This window comes from Pipra filicauda, unplaced genomic scaffold (assembly GCF_003945595.2).
Source record: "Pipra filicauda isolate LSUMZ 115617 unplaced genomic scaffold, ASM394559v2 scaffold83_size3615187_pilon, whole genome shotgun sequence".
NCBI lineage: Eukaryota > Metazoa > Chordata > Aves > Passeriformes > Pipridae > Pipra > Pipra filicauda.
Genome location: NW_024105020.1, coordinates 1,646,005 through 1,669,993, shown reverse-complemented (window position 1 = coordinate 1,669,993; position 23,989 = coordinate 1,646,005). Strand labels below are relative to the sequence as shown.

Below are 23,989 nucleotides of genomic sequence, written 5' to 3'. Positions count from 1 at the left end.
TTCTGTGATTCTGTGAACTATGTAAGTAAATGTTTAGATAGCTCAAACAAGAAAGCCGAGCTGTTCTGGCTGATCAGGTATGTATCTGTGTTTCTGTTCAGCAACGTGGAGACAACTGCTGTCTATGAAAAAGGTGTTTGAATTTGTACTTAGCAAAACTGAGTCTGATTTGGAAAATTCCGAATTGGCTGTGCTGGAATCCCGTTCTGTGTGGACCTCCACAGTTCAGGATAACTTCATTAAATGGTGCCTCTGTCCCTGGCTATGAGAACCTAAGGGATGTTTTTGAAGTGGTAGGTTATAGCTCCACTGACAAGTAGTACAGTCCTGTTGAAGCAGATTGTGGAGTACAATAATTAAAGTGCTGAGGACCTGAAGATTTCACTTCATGTCTTTAAAGACTGGAGGAATTCCTTTGGACTAGCTGAGGTCTAGACTGTGTGCCTGCTTGTGGTTGGAGTGCATCTGCCTTTTTAATTTCGTCCAAAAGGAGTGGTTGGCACTCCAAGACATCTTCAAAATATGAAACAAAACTGGATAAGTGGAGACGATTGGCTGATTCATTTCAAAAGAACCCTCCTGATATGAACCAAGATGCTAATGTAGGTGTACCTGCAGGCAGTTTTTGCCAGGGCTTTGTGTCTTTTTCAGAGGGGGAGATTATTCATATCTCCTTAATTTGAATTGCTTGCAACTTGGATTGGTACTGAGTAAGAAGTTCTGCTTCTGGTTTATCTCTAGTGTGGACAAAGCAAAAGTCTCTTTAATAATCTCTTCTTAAACTGATACCAGACTACTTAATTCTTTGTGAAAGAAATAATTAATATATGTATTTATCAATCCTTGAATATAAGACAGAGTAATAATATTTTATGAATTTTAAATTAGAGGATCTATATCTGTCTTCATCATCTCACTGTATGAAGAAGACCCTGAGTTTGTTGGTATACACCAACTGCATGTGTAGTTGCATTGCCCCCTCCTGGTAAATCATGCTCTACTGCATGGACTTCCAGTTTGGAGATGTCAGGTTCCATTATGAGATCATCATTATTGTACCCTAGAACTGGACAAGGAGCCAGAGTATTGACACAATGTTTTCTATTCTATGCGTGCTTTTTGGATTTTTTTTGAATTTTTATTTTTTAATGTTGTTTGCATAGAAAATGCCCATTTTGTGGAATGCAGTATGGACTCTGTCAAAATTCTGTTTTGGCATGTCTGAAATTTCTTTGAAGAATTCTTGCCCTTACCTTCTGGTCTACAGTTAGCTCCTTGAAAATAAGCTTTTTATCTGACATGTGCCGGAAAGTTGGCAATACCATATCCAACTAAAGAAGATCTGGACCCAGCTTGGGTCAATGCAACTTGCTTTGCATCAACCAGCTTTGCCATCGCTTTGACAAGATGTAGACTAGGACCCAAGAGAAGGTTGTCTCTGTAGGTTACCTTTCCCTGAGCTTGTTAAAAGTAAATTCCATTTTGTTATTGGCCAGTAGTTTGATTCTGAGGTTTCAAAGGCCACATACAAAGGAAGTGAAATCTTTCTTTTCCAGCTAGATCTTGGGAATAAGGGGATCATGCAAGATGTTTGTGCGGGCTCCTGCAGTGCCAGGTACCTCCCTTCCCACATGCCCATCAAGGGGCTGAGGCGGTGTCTGATGGGAAGGTGGAAGTGAGACTGAGAAACCACATCTCTCTGTGTACTTTGGCACACAGGCAATAGCACATTTGTGCTTTGGAGATTTGACTTCAATGCACGCTGGTGGCAGAGAATCCTTCTTTCCCCCCTTTTTTTTTTTGCTGAGTAATAAATATCTACTGTTGTACTGAGCTAGATACCTGGATCAAGGTTTGCTTAAAAATCTCATCTTTTAAAAATTGATTTTGTTTATTTTGTGATGCCATGGGAAAACAGCTCTCTTAATCAAACTGTAACTTTTTTTTCTCACATTAAGTTCAGTTATTTATAATTATTGCTGAATACTTCTGAATTAGTTCAAGATGCAATGAATTTGCCCATCTTCCTTGTAGTGAGAATGATGCCATCTCAAGATTTGCAATATATCTGCTTAACAATGTCAACACAATATTGTTTGAGTTGATAAATGTGCATATTATATTAGCCAGCCAACAGTGTGCTGTCTCTTGCATCCTCAAGGCAACAATATTATTATACTTCACATCTTAGTTTTCTTAAACAAAGAGCCTGTCAGACTTGATTAGCCAAGAAGCACCTGAATATATTGACTTAAAAGTAGAAATTGCTTGACACCGATGTGTATATTCAGAAATAAAAGTGCCTACTTAATCCTTTTACAGTGCTTAAAAAATGAGGGAGGGGAAGCAGTGAAACTTATGAAATGCACTGTATGCCATAGCTGCCTTGCAGCGCTTTTGCTATTTTTATATCTGCTTTCATTGAAGAGAGCTTGCTTAAGCACAAGCAAAAAGGCTGGTAAGTGGATTTAGTTAGAAGAGATGCAAGAGCAAGGAAACTGTGTTTCTGAGAAGATACAGAAAATAAGGGGGAGAAGAGAGCTTATGTGTTGGGGCACAGGAAGGTGGTAGTGAACCCAAGATGATACTGTGGGCCAGGAAGGAGGGCGTCATAGTTACAGCATGGGTGTATTTGAAGAGTGGTCTTCAAGAAAGTGGCATCTTTCCCCAAACTTCAGTTAATTAAAGAGAATTGGAAATCAGCCTGTACTGAGTGTTTCTACTTCATGAAGTCACAGAATGGTTCGGGTTGGGAGGGACCTTAAAGACCATCTAGCTCCAAGCCCCCTGCCATGGGCAGGGATGCCTTCCACCACTGAAAGCCCCATCCAGTCTGGCTTTGAACACTTCCAGGGATGGGACATCCACTACTTCTCATTGAAGAAAAGGTCAGAGAACCCCAAGAACCATCTTCCTGTGCCCCTCCCCCCATGTTTCTTATCCACTGTCATGTCAGTATTGATTCCAGAAGGTGGAAAAGCTGTTGATTTTTCATTTACTTAATAGTAATGCAGGATAACGTGCCAAGCAGAGAAAACTCATCCCATTAAGTAACCTTTGCTTGTTCAGTTGAGCACAACGATGAAATGCACATTGGTAACTGGATTTGTGAACCCAAATAAAAACTTAGTCTGCTCTTTCTTGCAAGACTACTTGGAGTGCCTTGAGACTGGCAAATCTGTGGCAGCTTTCCTTCAACAGAAATTAGTGATAGTATTAACCTTAACCTAAATGTGATAAGGAATAACCAATATACGTTTTCATTTTTGTCTCTGGGATTAAATTTGTGCATGCTATTTTTTGGTTTAAATTTCTTCTATATTTTTTAACATATTATAGAAACCCATAATGGAAGTAAATGTAGAGATATTTCCAGTTGATGGTTGAAAAGGAGACAGCTGGGTCTTTTGACACTTAGGCAGTTGTGGGAGGCTGCCTGGGATTCTGAGGTAGGTGGAGTAACTGGATGCTTCTGCTGAAGTGCATGAGGAGTCGGTCACGACTGTATGGGCATTTAAAATGTCTCCTCTGAAGTCATATGTAGTGCTCTGTAGACATAAATGAATCAGTTCATGCTTTCTAGAGCTGTTTTCCAGGTTATTTTCAGACCTGAACAGACTTATGAGCACCAGTTTGTATTTGGGTCATGTGTGGAAGCTTATCTGTGTAAATGTAAAAGCTTAGTTCAGCTGTTTTTCCTCTTTTACATATAGGTGCTTTTGATGTTCTGGGAGGGGCTGAGGTGTTATTGGTCAGCCTTTCGTCTCAGGCGAAGTTTGGGCAGTCTGTTAAACTGAGCTTGGACATTGGGCCAACACCACCAAGTTCTTAGCACACCATGAACTATTTTAAGAGAGAAGTTACTTACATAAAGTTCAGATAGTTGTCATTTGAGTTAGCTGATTCAGTAGGGCTGATAATTCACTTTTGGCAACATGTAGATAATTTGCTGATGTCAAGGAAGTTGTCGCTGATTAAGATTTGAATTCGACAGTTGTTCAAAGATTGAGATTTCAGTGTTAGCCTCTCTTGAAGAGAGCAGTGCACTTCCACACCTTGGTTGTCAGGAACATGGTATGTGACTTTGTGTGTGCGCATGAAGAAACCAGAGAGAGTATGCGAGGCTGCTTTTAGAGATAGGTATGTGCTGGCTATGAGTTAGTTTCCTGGTGGAACACTTGCATAAAATGTTTTGTCACTCAGTTGCAGAACTTGCCAGTCCTCGCTCGACTATAGAAAGCAACCCCACCTCTTTCTTTGATAACAACAAAAGTAAAACTTTGTGGTTTCTTTTCCCTTTTTGTAGCAACAAAGAAGAGAAAGGGAAGCTCGGAGGCAACAAGAGCGTGAGCAAAGGCGGAGAGAACAGGAGGAAAAAAGACGTCTGGAAGAAATGGAGAGGAGGCGTAAGGAGGAGGAAGAGAGAAGAAGAGCAGAGGAGGAAAAGAGGAGGGTAGAAAGGGAGCAGGTGAGTCCATGATACAGATATATGTGCAATAGGTTTGTTTCTTCTAAATCTAATTTAATTTTTTAAAAATTAGTAAACCTAAAGCAGCTTAGAGGCAACCTAACACTAACTCTTTCATCTTTGTTTTCTTTGACAGCAAATGCACTAACATAGATCGTAGCGCTTTATGGAAAATTCTGGCAGACTCAATATTCCCTCAAAAAAAAGAAGTCTTGTTGCAGTACTCATTCTAAATTCAGCTTGCGCCCCTGGGCTGGACTAAAAATCATTAGAATTGGCAAAATCATCACTGGGGCTGAAAATTGTTTCTAGGCTTGTCTTGCTGGATCAGTGGTTCTTGCAGGACATGCCCCTGTTCAGAAGGCCTCCCAAGAGAAAGGCAGCTCTGTTGCATGTCAACTTCTGCCACCCAGAATTGGTCAGAGGCTTGTCATGAACTTTGCATACTCTGAATTTGAGAAGGAATCTTTGAGCTGCAGAGGGTTTTCCTTCTTAAAATTTAAATATACAATTACTCTCTCTGTCTGTTTAAAATGAGCTCTAATAATGTATGCCAGTTCAGGCACCAAGTATATCTTGAGTTATGTCAGTATGACCTTAATATATTGAAAGTACAGGTGAGAAACCTGTTAAACTGTGAAATTCAGCTGCTATATTTATGCATGAAATCTGCATGTTTTAAAATCCCTTAATAACTTTAATCAGGGTGATAATCAGGACAATACTTACTGTGCATGTACTGCAAAATACTGACCCCAAATAAAAGGCCAAAACTTCTGTCCTAGAGACTGATTGTAAATTTCTCATTAACTTCAGTAATTTTGAGTTTGGCCCGGATACATCTTAATTTTTTCTTACATAAAGTCACTGTATTTGAGATCACTGATGATCGTGTTACTGGGGAATTTTATTGTGTTTGTGTATGTTTCAAAGATTTTTGAGTCAAAAGGAGAGAAGACTAACAAATGGGAATAAATATATGGAAAATCTCTAATTACTGCATAGCAATTTGCTTTTGGGCAGACACCGAGTATTCCCCCAGCTGCTTTTTAAACTGTTGAAATGCTAATTACGCACAGTGCCGGTAATGACAAATGGTTAATTGATGTGGCCAAGCTGAACCACTCTGAATTTTTATTCTTTTTTCTAGAAGAAAAGACATGTCTCCTCTTAGAATTTTTGTTAACTGAAACTGTGGCTCAGCCAATGTGCGTAACAACAGTATAGTGTATCTCATCAGTCTGTCACAAGACTTTCTATAACTCCCATCATTGTATCACTGATCCATTAATTTCTTTATGCATACACTGTAACTGTGTGCGTGTGCTTGTGTGTGTGCGCGCATGCACATGTTACATACTTCCATTAATTGCATGATAGGATGTTACCAGCTTGGGTTTGGTGCTTCAGAGTTTGAGTTCTTCCAGGGGGTAGGTGAAGCAGTGGGTAAATGTCTCGACCTATTGAGGCTGCAGGTGAAGAAATGGATAGAGAGCAAGCGAGTTTGGTCTAATATCTGTTTCCTGGTGGATGTTTGTTTGTGTCATAACCATCGCATAATTCAGCAAGGCTGGCAGTGTTTGCTCAGGAGAAGCTTCTGGTGAGGGCAGCAGGGGAGACGGCAGGGCAGGTCCCAACTGCACTTGGCAGAGCCCCTTTGGGGGAGCTTGCTCCAGCTCTGCCTACACTATGCCTGGCTCTAGCTGTTGCTAACAGTTCATCGCACCAGTGCAACACACTAATGTTTAATACAACTTGCATGTGACTTTGTATTGGCTGTGTTCAATCAGACTTGCTGTGTTTTAACTTTCCAAAACCTTCAAGTGCATTTTGCTGCTTCTTGAAACCACTTCCAAAATACATAAACGAGCTCTGGCCCGTGCCCGTAACATTTGCAGGAGTGCAAATTTCAGAACAGAAGGGGCCAAAATCCAATGCTTAGGAGGCAGGGCTTCCTAAATTGTTCTGCAGGCACTAATCCATCCTGAAGTGCGTTTCTCATTAAAGCTGAACTGGGGAAGTAGCGTGTGGTGTTCCACCCAGGGGGTTCTGATGCATTCCTTTTGAATAAATTTATTGCTGGGTAATTTCTATGTGACAGGAGTATATCAGGCGACAGCTAGAAGAGGAGCAGCGGCACTTGGAAATTCTACAGCAGCAGCTGCTCCAGGAGCAGGCCATGTTACTGGTAAAGCACTGTATCTGTTTTGTTCAGTAGCTATAGGATCCATTTATCCGGTCAGTACTAGGCTTCCCTCAGTCGGGCACAGCTGCACTGACAGTATGACGACAAAGGAGCGCGATTAAAAGGCCATTTATGCAAGCGTTGTGGGCTGACAGGCACATATGAGAAGTGCTGTATGGTCACACTGCTTTCTGGGCAGTAAGAGGAGGCTTTATGTTAAAGTGGAACAGTTCTAGTGTGGTGGTCGAGTTTCTGAACAGACCTTGGCATTCAGTGAAGAACTAGAGTGCTTGTGTTGCAGATCAAAACCACACATGATATGTAAATCCACCCCAGGGTACAATGGCCTAGTGTTGGTCTAAGTCATTGTTTTATGAACTTTACACTGGATTTAGTATAAATAACTCTTTTTTTTCCCCTTTAATAAAAATCAGTTTTGACATAACTCTCCAATCATGTCAAGCTTAGCAGTACTCTCTTGACTTTCCCAACATGAGACACAAGCCATATGGGTCTAACTTAGCTCTTGGTTACACTTTAACAATGAAATAAACAAACAAACAAACAAAAAAAGTCGCAACAGCAACCAGAAAGGTGCCTTTTTAATGGGATGGATAGGGACACGTCCAACATACAGTCAGTGTCATGTCTTGAATTACTCACCTGTTCTCTCAAAGGAATACAGATGGCGAGAGATGGAGGAACACCGACAGGCAGAGCGACTCCAGCGCCAGTTGCAGCAGGAGCAAGCCTACCTCCTGTCGCTGCAGCACGATCACAGGCGGCAGCAGCAGCAGCAACAGCAGCAGCAGCAACAACAGCAGCAGCAGCAGCAGCAAGAAAGAAATAAACAAAGCTATCATACCCCTGAGCCAAAATCCCACTATGAGCCTGCTGAAAGAGCACGTGAGGTAAGTCCTGCTTGTGGGCAGGAATCTGCTAACTGCTCCTCTGCCTGTTTGCATCAGCATGAGTGCAGTTCTGCTACAGTACAGTTGGAGGCCAAAGCGTCACTCATAAGAGGCAGAATACTTTAAATTGTTCGTCACTGGTTTTCAAACTTGAGAGCTACTTCTGATTAGTTTTGCTGCAATCACTGAAGTTTAGTGTGTTGAAGTATATATAAAAGTTGGAAAGAAGGTCTGGAAGGCTGCAGACTAAAGGGACCTAGTTTTGGAAGCGTCACATCAGAAAGTTACATCTGTGCTTCATCAGATGTGTTTTTGTAGGAAGCATTGGTGCCGTTGGCTATCTGTGTCTCTGGCAAGTGCTGGTGATTGGAAACTGAGAGTCATTTGGAAAGCACAAATGTATAAGGGATATTTGCACACAGCACATTTTTACATGTTTTGACATATGCTCTTCGAAATTTCCTTCTCGTGAACACAAACCAGAATTTCATTAATTTCATTTTTGAAGTGTTAAGTATTCGCTTCTGAGATCACGTCCTGCTCTTTTGAAACTTTGTGGTGCTGCCTTCTTGGACTTCAGGCACTCACAAATCAATCGGAAGTCACCAATGTGCTGTTAGTTTCAGTGAGTGGTCCCCTGTCTCCATTGGTCCATGGGTAAGCTAAGCAAGTAATTGCCTCTGATGCATACTTGGCATTCTTTCAGTGGTCTTATTCTTATGTTTCCCTTGAGTGCCATACTTCCCGCAAACCACCAGACTGGGCAATGCTAGTCAAAGCTCTTGAAGGCATTCATCAGCAGCCTGTGGGAACTAGGTAAATACATTTTGGAACAAGAACAAAAAATATCCTTGGGGTTACTGAACATGATAAAATAGGTCTCGGTTTGCCTTCATCCAGTAGATCTTCTTAGTCTTTGAAGTATTGCTGTTTGGGCTTGGTGGACACAAACTCGTTTTCTTCTAGATGCTGTTGTCCAAGTTTTTCATAAACCATGTTTGTGCTATCTCATCCATTCTGCTTGATGGTTGACGTATCTGGTACATCTCTCTTACTTGGAATAAATTCAGACGTACTGGTATGTAGTGGTGCAGACATGGAACCAGCCCTCTGGTCCTTGTTGCACTCTCTTGGCCCATCTCAACAAAAGCATAGTGCCAGTCCAGCACTTCTGTCTGGCCTGAATGCTGGCTTTGGAGTGATGCAGAACTGTATGTGCTCCATTTTCCTTTCAGAGTATAAAAGGAGAGAAACTAATGAAGTCTCAAGTGTTGCATCCATTAGAAGAACCAGTGACTCAGCTATTTTTTTGTTGTAGTCTTTTTCTTTTGAGATTACTCTAGCTAGAACGAATGAAGGCACAGAAATGTTGGTTAGTAGTCAAATCTTCCCAGAACTTGCTGTGTAATAGTCTTTTTAAAAAGTGTAGTAGAAGTATAGCCTGGCAGTGGGAGTGACACCAGTTAATCTCAAGAGCAGGCATTAACTCTGACATCTTTCTTGACATAAAATAGCGAATTAGAATGAGTGTTCTGTGCCTCATACTTTCAGACAAAGTCTCCATATGCGGAGATGCTGACCATAGGGGTGATAAGCTGAAGTGGACTAACTTTCCTGTTCTGGCAAAGTCTAATGGTGATCAGTTTTTTAACTCATTGCAGTAGCAATGAGGATATAAGGCAAAGGACTTCTAAGATTGGCTTTGGGAAGCAGTGAGGAGGTTGGAGCTTAATACCATTTTCAGGTCCAGACAGTCAGATGAGTGGAACAGGATGTGTTTCTATCCAGGGATGCGCTCTCTGTCTCTTTCCCACTTCTTGCCTGATTTTGAAGACACGTGGCTCATGCAGTTCATGTGCTTTGTGGAAGAAACCTCCTATCATCTACCGCTAGAGATGTGAAAACCTGCTCCTTCAGACAGAAGGACTTGGGGCTTTTCCTTGTTCTATTCATAACAAGAAGTCTGGCCTGTTTTTTAAACTTTAAAGGATGGCTCTGTGAATTTGAACACGGTGGTGAAAATAATTGTACGGTGAAGATGCTTGCTTCCATTCTTCTTGTTCTTCCCAAGACGTGGTGTATTTTGTGTAGACCTGGCAGAAGCTTGTCTTCTTGTTCCCATAGGCAAACTGTTACATCCTCAAATTTTGGAAAGCAGAGGCAGGTTGGGTTTGTAAAGCAGCCCAGCTGAAGTGAGGAGTCCTGGAAATTTGCCTCTGTCTTCTGACAGCCAGTCTCTCCAGACTGTCACTGCTAGGAAACCACCCCAGTACTGGTTTTGTGCTTCAGGCACAAGGGTTTAAAGCACATGAAATCAGCCCAAGCTACCCCGTTGATCTTTGATGCTTTGGTAAAATTCTGGGAGTTTAGCATTCCTCAGAGGCAGCTCCTCTGGCAGAAACGCACATGCTGCCCTGGTTCCAGTGACAGACGGTCTTAGGAAATTTGAGGAGGATATTTACTTTTTGCCTATAGCCTCTCTCTGTCTCTTGCCCTTCATACCTGTCACTTTGTTCTCAATGCTGTGGCCTTGGAAGAGTCAATGTTTCTGCATGAGGATCTTGCTTGATGTTCTTCTGAGGACTAAGCACATTCTGATTTAATCTTTCCTTCAACAAGCTCTTGACATTAATGTATGATCACTTCTGCACCTTCCTGAGAACAGGAAACAAGCTGCTGAGGCTGTCCTCTGCAGCCTATGAGGTTGTGTTGGGAGTATTTGATAAGAGAGAGGATGATCAGTCCTACAGTTTTGTACTTAAAGCTGAACAGGCTCCAGTATTACCTGGTAGAGAAGTATATCCTCCTATCTCTTTTTCCTTTGCCAAAGAGAGAAGCACAAGAAAGCAGATAATCCAAAACCATTGGTTTCGTAAGGTAGGTAACTATAGTAAGGGATAGCAGTGGGAAATGTACCTTTATATTGTAAAGTTGTTTCTGTTTTCATATATCCTTTTTATTGTTTGTGGGGAAAATACTGATGGGTAATAATTAGTCTAGGCAGAAAGAAGCCCAGTAATGGTCTTTCTTCATATTATCTCACATCTAACTGCCTCCCGTATCTCCTCTCTTTCCAGTATGGATTTTCCGTATTGGCACAATTACCACTTCGGTGTAGTTCACTCAGTGAACTTACAGTGCTGGCAAAAGTGGTAGGGAAAAAGTCCTGCTAAACCCCAGATGTATTTGGTTTCTTTTTGGTAAAGAAAAGTGGTACTCACCTTTGTATTTCTACTGTAATTGGTTTTATTGACTCAAGGCTTAACCTCTGTTTATTTTGCCTTAGGTGGAAGAGAGGTTTAGAAAAACTAATCAGGGCTCCCCTGAAGCACAGTCTAAACAGGTGGGCAAAGTGTTGGAGCCACCAGTGCCTTCAAGATCAGAGTCCTTTTCCAATGGAAACTCAGAACCTGCTCAGCCTGCCCTGCAGAGGCCAATGGAACCCCAGGTAAGTGCCCAGGAAAATCCTGGTGAGCCTGGAGGAAACGCAGAAGTCCCAACAGGTCTTCTTCAAGTTTGCGATCTTGGCGCTTAGAAAGTCTTATGTAAATGGTAGCACTGTTACACAACATAGCTTATTCACTAGATTTGCTCTTTATCTGTTTTTGCTTATTTTATTGGTAAACTGATGGATTTTTGGGTTTTGTGGTGGGTTTTTTTGGGGGTGTGTGTGTTTTTTTAATGTTAGAGCTAGAAGAACTGTTGCATTCTGTTATTATCTGTGCAACAGTGACATGGACTAAACGCTGGTGACAGTTGCAGAACACTTTTACAATTCAGAATTTGCTCTGTGCAATGTATTTACTAATAAAAAGGATGCTCAGAAAAAAAGTGAGCTTGCTTGGTTTTTAAAATTCTTGCTGAGGGAAGCTAACCGAACAAGTGGGTTTTAATAGTATGAGCATGGTTTCAAAGAGATTTACAAAACATGACTAAGAAAAGCAAGTTTGTTGTCAGCTCCTAAACAGAGTTCTCTACCACCTCTGGAAAATCAAAAAGAGGTTGAAACCACTGAGCTGCATGGCAGCTGTTGTTCTGTTTTTTTCTGATGAAGAGCCTCCAGATCTTAATATCTGATCTCATAGGAATTACGGCATGAATTGAAAAAGTAACCTCTGTCTAAAACTTAGACATAGCCCATAAATTCTGAGCAATTTAGGTGTATTAAGTTAAATGGTATAGTTCTGCATTCAGTTCCTGTTTCCATGCAGAATTTTCTTCTTTCAAATAAAGTCTGTTGATGACACTGCAAGCTAACAACATCCCTGACTGTGACTAGGTATTGCAACTCTTTTGGGCAACAGGAGAATTTGAACAGACGGGAGAGTGGGAGAAATCAGGACAGAACTTCATCTCTTACTCATTAATTCCTGGCTTATATTCAAACCTCTATGACTATTTCAAAATATTGGACTTGTATCTTCATGTTCTCTGTGCCAGCTACTTTTAAACTGTGTCTTCCACTCATATTAAGAATAATCAGGCTCTTCAACAGCTGTGTGTATTAAAATTGAGGAAATAATAATCATACAAAAATAAATACATCCAACCTACTGAAACTGGGATTGAAAGCAAAGTTTTGGTTAATTACTAGGTGTGGAAACAGTATGTTCCTCAGTTAGGACATTTCCTTTTCCTTAGTTTCAGAAGTCAACTCTGAAAGACAGGTTTATACACAAGGAGGAAACAGGCTGAAGGGTCAATAGGGATTTCAGTGGAAATCCCAATGGAATTTTGACTCTGGAGTCACTTTGTGCCTTCTTAATGTATGTAGTTGAATGTGTGTGTGTGTGTAAGTGTGTGTGTGTAGTTTGTGTCTAAATATGTATATATGTACAGTATATGGTACATATATGGTGTAAGTATTGTACATATGTATACAATATATATATGTACATATATATACAATATAGATTATGTTTTTTATACATATTGCAATGACTGTAAAGGAATAAAGGCTTTGTGTTATGGTCTTTCTCCAAAAGTTTGCAACTGTGTCTAGTTCCTAATTTATTAGGAAACATAGATGTCTTTTGGTTTGCACAAGTCAGAGCATTCTTTAATTTTGTACTTTTCTTCAATTGGATGTCCACTTCAAATTTCCCAGCCCACCAGTGCTGCCATGAGACCTGGTCAAAGCCCACTGAAGATCGGGGAATCGAAGGCGACTTCTTTCTTGAGTGGCCTTTAGACTCAGTCTCATTGAGCAGATATTGGGTCCTGTTTTCTTCTGGGCACCAGTGTATGTGTATGTGGAGAGCATATCTCACAAAAAATGCATATGTGCTGTATTTTCAGTCTGTTACGTTCTTTGGGCGCTTGCCTTGCTTTTAAGTGCATTGATTCCACCCCACGCTTACCTAATGCCATAACCAATTTGTCTCTGCCCACCCCACCTGCCTTTATTCTGTGTTAATTGGAAAGCCGGTTATACTGAGCGCATTGAATGTTTTATGTTTTGTTTTCTTGTAAGGTACAGTGGTCCCATCTGGCATCTCTCAAGAACAATGTTTCCCCTGTCTCGCGATCCCATTCCTTCAGTGACCCTTCTCCCAAATTTGCTCATCACCATCTTCGTTCCCAGGACCCATATCCACCTTCACGCAGTGAAGTGCTAAATCAGAGTTCTGACTCTAAGTCGGAGGTACCCGACCCCACCCAAAAGGCTTGGGCTAGATCAGACAGTGACGAGGTGCCTCCAAGGGTAAGGAGTAGAAAGACAGATGTGTGCTATTTTTTTATTATTAATTATAATTTTCTTAAGAATGTGATACCCTGAGCACTGGGAAGACTGTGCCCTTGTGCCAGCATTGGTAACAGTATTTTGGAAGGCAGATCCTAATGTAGATGTTCGGTCAATGGGTTAATGATAATCAACCTTAAGTACAATATTGAAGCTTCATATAAAATTGGAAATTATTTACAGAATGCAGCTATTTCAGAGAAACAATTTATTATGCAAAGTTAACAGGTCATTGCCATATTCAGAAAAGAATTTAAAATATCCCTGAGGTTATTGCTCAGAGTTAATTTTCCTCTTCATCTGTTAGCAACCCAAACTATGAATCATACATTTATTTAAAATTGAGATGGAACTGAACAAAAAGGAAACATTCAATATATTTCCTCTTCCTCTCCCCCCCCATCCCCCCACTGGGATTTGCTTCTTCTGAGTATATTCTTGCTCCCCCACCAGTCTTTGCCTTCTGCTGATCCATTCCCGGGCATTTGTTTGGTTCCCTTGAGCTTATTCTCCTAATTCTCATGCTGTTTCAGCAAATTGCTTTGTGCCTCCCCTGCTTCAGTCAAAATGCCATATTCTTTTTAAATGTCTCAGTAGTTGGGAGGGTAGTGGGGCGTGTATGTGTTCGTGTGGTAACTATTAAACACTATTTAATGTTAAGACTAAACTTTGTGTTCTCTTCAAATTCTGAATAGCATCCCAACTAAGGCTTTTGGTTTTATGGGTGTTTGTTTACTGCTTTTGGTCATTGATGCTAGCTTGGACTTAGAAAGTGTTAAAATCTTAAGAATATATTCTGTGGCAGGACAGGTTTAATTTTCCTCTTCTCTCTCTCCTCTTCATGGGTTTAACACAGTCTTTTTTTCTCCCAAGGTACCTGTGAGAACAACGTCCCGATCGCCAGTCCTGTCCCGCCGTGATTCTCCACTGCAGGGCAGTGGGCAACAGAATAACCAAGCAGGTCAAAGAAACTCCACGAGGTTTGTAAGCCTAATGTCCTCACCTTTCTTGATTTGGAACAAAGAAACTCATGGGAAATCAGACATTTCCAGACAGTTTTTGGCCAATGCCTGTTGGACATGAAAGGAAAATGATGTTGGATCCTTTTTCAGTAATGATTAATATTAATTTCCCTTGAGGTAGCCCATGTGTCAACTAAGACTGGCAAAATTTCTTCTTCCCTCTCCTCCTTTGAGTTGCCTGCCCTGTAACTTTAGCAGTAATTTCAATTAAGATTTTGGAAAAAAATGTGACCATTTATGAACATCTTGCCTTTTGATGCCACAGGTCAGCTCGGGCATACTGAGGGGATTACTGGCAGCAGAAGTGTTTGTAATATCTAAAGTGAAGAGATCTCAGAAACTTGCTGGCATCTTGGCCAGAACCAGACTTCAGGAGGGGGAAAAGCATCCATGAGCTGTTACACAGAGCATCTGAGATTAGGAAGGGGGAGGAGGGGACTGACGTCTGAGCTCAGCAGAGCAAAATGGACAGGCTCCCCTGGAACTGGCTCACTAGACGGGGGTGAAGGTATTCTGGTATTCTTTTTGGCTTGGGCTTGGGTGCCCAGGGGACTTCTGAGCCAATTTTAAACCTGCTGCATGCAGGCTGAGGGAACTGTCCACTTTAGGTTAGATTCATAAGAATGGCAAGTAGATATCTCCATATATAAAGAATAGCTTATACCCACCTAAACGGGTTTTTTTACCATCATAAATAAGGTAGAGGGAGCCAATGGCAGAGGAAGCCACTGCCTGGGTTGTGCAGCATCACTGGTGCCCTCAGCTTAGTGTTCTTTCAGATGAGTTATTAGCGAAACACTGAGGAAGAGTGATGTTTGAGTTTAGAAACAGGAATTTGGAACTGAAGTGTGTGACAAATAATTTCTTTTCTCCCCAATACAGCAATATAGAGCCTCGTCTGCTGTGGGAAAGGGTGGAGAAGCTCGTACCAAGGCCAGGCAGTGGGAGTTCTTCGGGTTCAAGCAACTCTGGCTCACAGCCTGGCTCCCACCCCGGCTCTCAGAGTGGGTCTGGAGAGCGGTTCCGGATGAGATGTAAGTCCTTCTCCCACCCTTTGTAACACTGTGTGTCTAAGTTTATTAAGCTGTGAAACGCTCAATGATTAAGGATGCTAACCCCCACATGGAATGACCTTTGAGCATGCAGTGTCAAAGATGGGTTAGCTTCCTGTACCCCCTTGGCTGTATGTCCTTGCTTCCGAAAGGCAACAGGCACAGAAGTCGTTTTCAAAGAGTTTAATTGTTCTTTAATTTGCATCCAGTCACTGCTTCGTTTTCCTATGTGCAAACATCCCAGTCTCCATGCCCTCATAGCTCCCTTCCTTATGTGTGCAAGGGCACATTTTGATGCTTGTTGCCTGTCATCTTGGTGGTGGCAGGGTGCAGACTGCTGTGGATAGGTCTCAGCTGGGCTACATTGAATGCTGATGGAGGTTTTGCAGCTTGTGGCCACACTTGAGTCTTTTGATTTGCAGTTGTGTGACTGTTTACTTTGGCTTCAGTCATAGGTCAGTTGCACCTGTACAAATCACAGCTAATGATGTCTTTTTGTATAGTCCTTCAGGGACAGTGTAATAGTGAACTTGTGAAACTTAGGTCATGCAGTCAGACACCACCTGATAGTTTTCTCACCTCTCTTCCTCTCTCCAAAGTGAAGTAAGAAAAACATATTTTAGCTCCCTGCCTAATCTGTTTTGTTCGGTGTTCCTTTTGGGGTCTTGGCACATGCAGCATCATCCAAATCAGAGGGTTCGCCGTCGCAGCGTCATGAAAGTGCACCTAAAAAGCCTGAAGAGAAAAAGGAAGTCTTCAGACCTATCAAGCCTGCTGTAAGTTGCATCCACTTTCCCTTGTCCACCTTCTCTCTTAGGTGGACTCACAAAAAGTACGGTGTGAGCTTCTACTCATGGTGCCCTCAGGGATGAACTTCAGCTTGAGCTGAGTTTCTAACTGTGGGTGTAACCGCACGTTCTCAGCTGTGCAATTGCCTGCACACATCACAGTACTTTAAACATTAGGTTTTACTCTGCTTCTGGGATTGATTTCTACTCTGATCTTCTTTCTTCCTAACTTTTGCCTTTCTCTCTTTCAATCCTGTGCTTCCTTCCTGGGGCTGGATCAATGATCGTGCATATGACCTGAATGTGCCAATACTGGGCTGAATGGTGCAGGGAGAAGTGGTAAGACCTTAAATTGTTGCTACTTTCTGTGAAAGATTTCTGACGTGTCATTTATCTGGCTGCTATTACAATTGACTACAACTGTGTGTCCAGTTGTATCTCGGGAAACTCAGTGGGTTTTCACAGTATTTCCAACTTTACTTAAAACTTTCTTCTCTTGCCATATCTCTTATGATACTGCCCTAGCACCCAAATATGTCAGCTTTCTTAAAGAAACATAGAGGTTGGTCCTTCCCTTCTGATAGTAGGTGGGTGCTATTAACCGGAAAATTTAGGAAAATAAACTGTGACAGTCAACCATATGAGAGTGGATCTTGGTGCTTGTATATGTCCTTCAGATGGTATAGTAGAGTAAACTGAAGTCATAAGCAGGGTAGTTGGGATTCAGAATATGCCCATTTTTCTATGATATGGCAAGACCCCCTTAGGTTGACTCCTGTGGTGCTTTAATTTATCAGAAAGTGAGTTTTCATAACTGTTAGGAATGAGTAAGTCTGAGGAAACTACAGCTGGGACAATGGAAACATGGCAGCGGACAAGTGAGAAAATTTGGGCACTAATCCTGGGCATTTCTCTTGCGAACTCTTCTTCTCTCTTAGTCACAACATCAAGTTTTTTGGTTTTTTTCTCCCCTCTCCCATCAGGATTTAACTGCATTGGCAAAGGAATTGCGAGCAGTGGAGGATGTGCGACCTCCACATAAAGTAACAGACTACTCCTCCTCAAGTGAGGAGTCAGGGACAACAGATGAGGAAGATGATGATATGGAACAAGAAGGAGCAGATGAATCTACTTCTGGACCAGATGATGTCCGAGCAGTGTTAGTTCTTCTACCAGTGTTTTGCATCTGTTTTCCCTAGTAGGGGATTGAAGGAGAAAAGGTTGTTGAGTATTTTGGTGGGGGTTTTTTGTTTGTTTAGTTTGGTTTTCTATTTTGTTTTGGTTTGGGGGTTTGTTTGTTTGTGTTTTTGTTGAGTTTTTTTTGTGTGTATGGTTTTGGTTTTTTTGGTTTTTGTTTGTTTTTGTGGAGTTTTTATAGAGAGGCTTTTCTAGGCAGGTTGTATTGTAAATATTCCACTCTGGTCACAATACAAATTAATTTTCAGTGTGCCTTGATGCAGGGCAGTGACAGCTAGGGCACTAGTGCTATTATCTCACTCCAGTTATTTCTTGTCTGCCAAATAGGTCAACGTTGAACTTGAGCAATGGTGAAACAGAGTCAGTGAAAACCATGATTGTCCACGATGATGTGGAGAGTGAACCTGCCTTGACTCCTTCGAAGGAGGGCACCTTAATTGTTCGACAGGTATTGCTTTTCCTTCCCTGTGCAGTGCTGCACCCTTTCTGTGCTCATTAACCCACTCGCTCATTCACCCATGCTGTTTCTACATTATATTTGTTGTTCGTATTATCAAGACACAGCTGTAGTGGATTTCAGATGAGCAAGATGTTTGATGCATGCAAGAAGGAGAGTAGCCCTTGCTTCTGTTTTGCATGCTTTCCGGTGACACCCATGGCAGCACCATGCAGAATATCTCAAAGTCTGTGGGAGAGAAGGGTAGAAAAGCTACAGGTGTGTGGAGCAAGTACATGGAGGAAGAACTTAGTTTAGTTTTACCATAGAACCAAACATGTGTCTCAGGAGTGGGTCTAGGAGGGAGACAGGGGTGGGAACACTCAGGGCTTTTTAAAATTGTTTTGAAACTGTAGTTGAGGGCGTACAGACCACCCAAATAACATACATACACATGTACATACAAATTCACGCAACAGTTGGTGTTGGGGAGAAGTAGAATAGGTGGTGAAGCAGAGAATGTGGACAGAGCTAGAGTGCTATGTTGTTTCCTTTGATTCTGAAAATACTGCATTCTTGTGCCTCTGAAAGATAATGATTCCCTGCTTTTAAATGAGCTTGTGTGTTAATGAGCGTGCTAGCTTATAGGAGTTTCCTCAGTAATCGCATTTCTGAGTTTCACAACTGAATGCCAATTTCTTAATTGAGCCCTCTGGTTTGAAAATTAAGATTTCATGGTTATTGTTTTGAATAGTTATCTGCAGGCATTCTCCAGAAAGTCCAAACTGCTATCTCTATAGAATCTAAGTTAGTTTTAAACAAAACAATAGGGAAAGAAATCCTCGCCCCACCCTCAAAAATGTGCTTGTCCCTGTTGTGGTGTCGGACTTAGCAGCACAGTCACTCTTTTGTGAAATAGTGAAACTGGCTGTGCAAGTCAACCACACAAACCAAGCTTTTGCTTGCCAGAAGAGGTGGGAATTTGATGAATACCAGTAGCTCTGCCCACTTTCCCTTTCCATCCAGTCATCAAAGCATGGATTATCAGCTTATTTAAAAAAATAAATTAAAAACTAAATGTGAAAAGGTAGGAAGTGAGGGAGAGAAGGAGAGAGGTTGTTAGGGATATAGACCTTTAAGCAGCACTTGAGCAAGACAAGTGTGCCTGTTTTTTCTACAGAGTACAGTTGACAAAAAGCGTGCCAGCCATCATGAGAGCAATGGCTTTGCCGGTCGCATTCACCTCTTGCCAGATCTCTTACAGCAAAGCCATTCCTCCTCCACTTCCTCCACCTCCTCCTCCCCATCCTCCAGCCAGCCGACACCCACCATGTCCCCACAGACACCCCAGGACAAGCTAACTACTAATGAGGTATGTCTTACACCACAGCTGGCTGCTTTTGTAGGGTTATAGCAGCATTGCCTAGTAGCTAGTTTGCAAAGGAACTCCAGCCAATCTCCCCTGCTTTTTTTTTCTTGTCACCTTTGTTCCCACCCTCCAAATAACACATTTCAGTTCTGTGTAAGAAGCCCTTAACTGTAGAGCAGTCCCACGCCAAACTTGCCAGTTTACTATTTTGCTTCCTTTAGTGAGTCATTAATTGCATGGCATTCATTTTAAACTAAACTTGATTACTAGCATTTTCAAGCCAATACTCTTTTTTTTTAAATTCTGTTTTATTCCGGGAGCAGTCTAATTGCAAGCAATGTACCTCTTCAGAATTAGCAGTTAATTTTGGCTTTGTCAGTAAAGGCTGGACTAGTAACTCCACACATATGAGGAGCTGCTTGTGGAAACTCACCTTTTGGGAGAGGAAGCAGCTGCAGAGGGATTTTGCTCTTTAAACCTTGTCACGTGGCAAGGTTTAAACAAATCAGGGGGTGCCTGGGAGGATTGTAAAAGCCTGAGGTATTGTTATTTTGGAATAATGAATGGGGAAAAATATTTGGGTTTTTTCCAAGTATGTGTGTATTCTGAAAAGCAGCTGTGTAAAGGTGACTGTTCACCAGCACTGGTTATGTCCAGGTAGAGAAGGCTTCACCATGGGGGAAGCTCCCTCTTGCTCTCCTGGGCTGATCCTAGGATAGTATCTTCCCTTACTAAGTGCTGGTGGGAAAGCCTGGTCCTTCCTGTGTGTGTAACCCCTCACAGCAGAGAAGAGGCACACATGTGAATGAACAAAGGGCGTCGTTTGGCTCTTACCAACCCTAGCAGTAAGCGAGGAGCCCGATATGGTGTCTCCACTCCTGGCTGGGCGGCCAGTCTGGCTTACAGGGTGGGCCTCTTAAGCAGGGGAATGGTACAGGGGAGCAAAACTTGGTGAAGAGAAGCTGCTGCTTAGAGTCTTGCCATGTAGGTGTGCAAGTGCTGTGATGAGGAGAGGTTGCAGTGAGCTGGGTAGGCTGATGGCAATGCACGCGTTTACCACATAATCAAACATGCTTCTGAACCAGAGGGTGGGAGGGAGCGTTTCCTCTTGGAAATTCATTTAGCATAATACTTAATTTTCAGATATGATTCACTGGTCTTTGATCTTTCTAAAAGCACACTTGTAGGTTATAGAGATCAGTTGATTGATCCAGAGATATGCTTGCTCATTACTTTGATCTAAGCAATAAGTAAGCAGGGTTCACTTAACTCAGCTTAGGAAGTGAAGGCTGGGGCAGTACCTGGTGATGAAGGAACCTTTTGGTATTGAGCTGTGCAGGGGACCGATACACTCTGAGACAAATCTCTGGGTTTTTTCTGCAGAGTAGAGGCTTAGGAAGATCATAAGTTGAAGATTAGTTGATGCTAAAGAAGTGTCTCATAACTACATTTGCATAAAGCTGAGCAAAAACCCAGTACTGCTTGGTATAACTTACCCACATGCACACCCTTTATATATATACTATTTTTTCACTTGTCCCGTTCTGCTTCATTATGCAATGTTGTCACTATAATACTAAACTGGCAAGAGTTTTTAAGTCGTTTCATTTCCACTTTTAACAGTTCATTGTTTCACTTCTTTCTTTCTTTATGTTTTTTCATGTTTAGACCTCATAACTCAGCAAGCACCAGTGATTTTATCCACTGCATATTCATAGTGTCATGTCACCGTTTGCTACACCTTCCACACTAATGAGCCCCTTTGTTCGATACAGGTTTAATACGTTGCTTTGTCAAATAAAGGTGGAAGAACCTGCTGCAGCTTTCTGGCAAGAGGCTCAGGTTAAACAAAATAGGGAGAATGAACAGTAGCAAACATTGAAACATAATCCATAATAGAAGTGAATGCTTGATCCCAGATGGTTCTGATTTTGTTGCACAAACCAAGAGGTCAAACTTCATAATTTATTAAACTAACTCAATTCAGGAGATGCTTCATGAATTCAAAAACTGTAGGTAGTGGACAACTTGCAGATAAAATAGTATACCTCCATTTAAGCAGATTTTTAAAAGGAGAGACATTCCCCTTGTGCCTGATTGTAGTGGCTTTGCTAGCAGCTGAGTTTCAGGGATGACATTTTGCTGTAACGTGTGGTGTGCATATGTATCTAGTTCAGGTGTGGTGCCTGTAGTGCGTTGTGTATCTATAAAGGAAGTATAAAGGTCTGGGGAGGTTCTGTAGCATAATTCTGTAGTAACTTTAAAACGTTGGTTGTTGTTATCCATGCTTTTTATTGTCATTAATATTAATAAAGTTGAAATTTACATTGCAGACTCAGTCCGCTAGTAACACACTCCAGAAACACAAATCTTCCTCCTCCTTTACACCTTTTATAGACCCCAGATTACTACAGATTTCTCCATCTAGTGGGACAACTGTGACTTCTGTGGGTAAGTAAAGTAGCTGAAGACAACAATTGAAAAAGGGTTCAGTGGCTCTTTAAAGTACTTAAGAATGTTACCATCATGCTTTTTATTTAATTTGCAATGGATTGCATAGTTTATTTTCTTTTTCCATTTACATTTCTTACAAAAAGAAAGACTTTCTCAGTATTCTCAGTTACTGATTTGGGTTGTATAATGTCAAGAGTATATGGCCGGAATTTAGCACTCGAGGGATATTACATGCACTTTTCTTTTTTTCAGTAGGATTTTCTAGTGAAGCAATGAGATCAGAAGCAATAAGGCAAGACCCTACACGGAAAGGATCAGTTGTCAATGTGAATCCCACGAATACTCGGCCACAGAGTGATACACCAGAGATCCGCAAATACAAGAAGAGATTCAATTCTGAGATACTGTGTGCTGCCTTATGGGGTAATGCAAATGTGTTCTTCCCTTGCCTCCTGCACTTCTGAAGTGTAGACACGCCAGTATGAGCTTGCAGTCTTCGATGATGTACCTCTGAAACTGTAGCTGTTCCTCTGCGTTTATTCAGTGCTTGTTTGCATCTTCTTGTTGCAAGAGCTGATTATTATTGTGTTGTTTACATTATGTTGCTTCTGCTTTGATATTATTTCCCACTGGTATATATGCTTCTGATTGCATAGTTCAGACTTAGAACCACAGAATCATTAGAATCATTAAGGTTGGAAAAGACTTTCAAGATCCTCGAGTCCAACCTTTGGCCGAACACCACCATATCAACTAGACCATAGCACTATGTGCCACATCCAGTTGTTTCTTGAACACTTGCAGGGATGGTAACTCTACCACCACCCTGGGCAGCCTGTTCCAATGCTTAACCACCCTTCTTCCTGGTGTCTGTCCCGAACCTACCCTGGTGCATCTTGAGTCCTTTTGTTCTGTCACAAGTTGCCTGGGAGAGGCTTCATTCAGTTGATCAGGATGTCCTTTCCAGCTTTTTCTAAGTCCTTCTGGTACATCTCTTGCAGCTTTTTGGAGCTTGTAGTAGTCCTTACATTGTACACCTGGTACACACATGGTATTTCTTTTGAAAAATAATCATCTTCTTGAGCCTCTTGCTATTGTATTGTTGCAGAGCTTGATTAAGATGTGCTTCGTAAGATGACTTGCCCCCTCAGTCATCAGTTTATGTAGGAAGGAAGAGGGAAAAGAGGAGGGTAGGAGGGACATTTTCCATTCTGAGACTGTGACTTAGCTTTGTTAAGAGTGGTTACTGCAGAGAGAAGCTGGATATGAGATGTCATCTGACCAAATGTGTCTGGTCTTCTTGTCACAAGGAATAATTTGTGTTGGTGCCAGACCAGTTAGTCAGGATCCCACACTTCACCACGCTTAGAGCCGTGCTTGTTGCCTGCTACAATGTGACATCAATGCTGCAACACCCAGGGAGGGCTTTCTTCTGCTATGCCATTTGTTTCTTGACCAGAATCTATGGGGGCACATGATATTTTTTGTTATCTAGATGTTAATAGATGATGCTTGTGTATGTTACATACATATTTGTCTAATATGCCGAAACTTGGCAGACTGTAAATGCACATGCATGTAATTTTAAAAACTATAAAGAAGAGAGTTGGCCATACCCCTGAGTCACATGATGATTGTATAGGTGACACAGTCTACTTATCTTTTCTGCATTTTCATTGCTCTTTCCAGGGCCTTAGTTCTCTTTTGGGGTTATTTCCACCATTTCTTTTTTTCTCAGAACAGCACGTTTGTCTCAGTCTTCTTGCCTGCAAGGCTGTGTCAGTTAAAGAGCTCTCCCAACACCTTATCTTCCTATCTGCTGTTTTCTTTATTTCCAGAATTTACTGGTAAGAATTTTTACCCCAATGCTATTTCTGCTTGTATTCATGTGTATAAAATGATAAAATGAGGACTTGTGCAAATATAAACTTTCAGACTGTGAGAGGGCAAAGGCAGAGAGAAATCATGTGGTATCAGTAAAGATGATTCATAATTTCTCCAATCTGCCTTGTTTTGCCAGTAGCAATTCTTGTTAATGGTTTTATATTTCTTTGATCTCTGTATCTGACTGTTAGGGTGATTTCAAAAAAGGTGTAAAATCCTAGAAGTGTGTTACAACCGTGACACAGCCCTTCCTTGTTAAACATTTAGGGCCAAACTGATGGTGATACAAGCTGGTACACATGCTTATTTCTTGGTAAGGTTTAGCTTCCTCTACCCTTAAGCAAGTTAAACAATTTCATGGTGATGCTTCTTATTAAAAAAGAGGGGGGCTTGCTTTGCTTTGTCTTTACCAGTGGTAATGCCAGTAGTATCTGGCAGACTGCTGATTGCATTAGGTCTGCGATGTTGTTTCTTCTAGTT

General features: G+C 41.6%; 1 protein-coding gene across 8 annotated transcripts in view; it reads left to right on the top strand.

The window, feature by feature from the left end:
- The window catches only part of MAP4K4 (mitogen-activated protein kinase kinase kinase kinase 4), a 169,635-nt gene that overhangs the window by 124,831 nt on the left and 20,815 nt on the right, over positions 1–23,989 (top strand). The window contains exons 13-26 of one of the 8 annotated variants that reach the window (XM_027718062.2): positions 4,307–4,468; positions 6,570–6,656; positions 7,331–7,564; positions 10,851–11,012; positions 13,044–13,268; positions 14,181–14,287; positions 15,212–15,363; positions 16,060–16,157; positions 16,500–16,508; positions 17,153–17,328; positions 17,694–17,814; positions 18,983–19,174; positions 21,505–21,622; positions 21,878–22,048. In XM_027718062.2, the coding sequence (XP_027573863.1) occupies positions 4,307–4,468; positions 6,570–6,656; positions 7,331–7,564; positions 10,851–11,012; positions 13,044–13,268; positions 14,181–14,287; positions 15,212–15,363; positions 16,060–16,157; positions 16,500–16,508; positions 17,153–17,328; positions 17,694–17,814; positions 18,983–19,174; positions 21,505–21,622; positions 21,878–22,048 (2,014 nt within the window). Of the gene's footprint in view, positions 1–4,306; positions 4,469–6,569; positions 6,657–7,330; positions 7,565–10,850; positions 11,013–13,037; positions 13,269–14,180; positions 14,288–15,211; positions 15,364–16,059; positions 16,158–16,499; positions 16,509–17,152; positions 17,329–17,693; positions 17,815–18,982; positions 19,175–21,504; positions 21,623–21,877; positions 22,049–23,989 lie in introns of all 8 variants that reach the window. The other 7 variants (XM_027718061.2, XM_027718060.2, XM_027718065.2 and 4 more) reach the window with 7 other exon arrangements.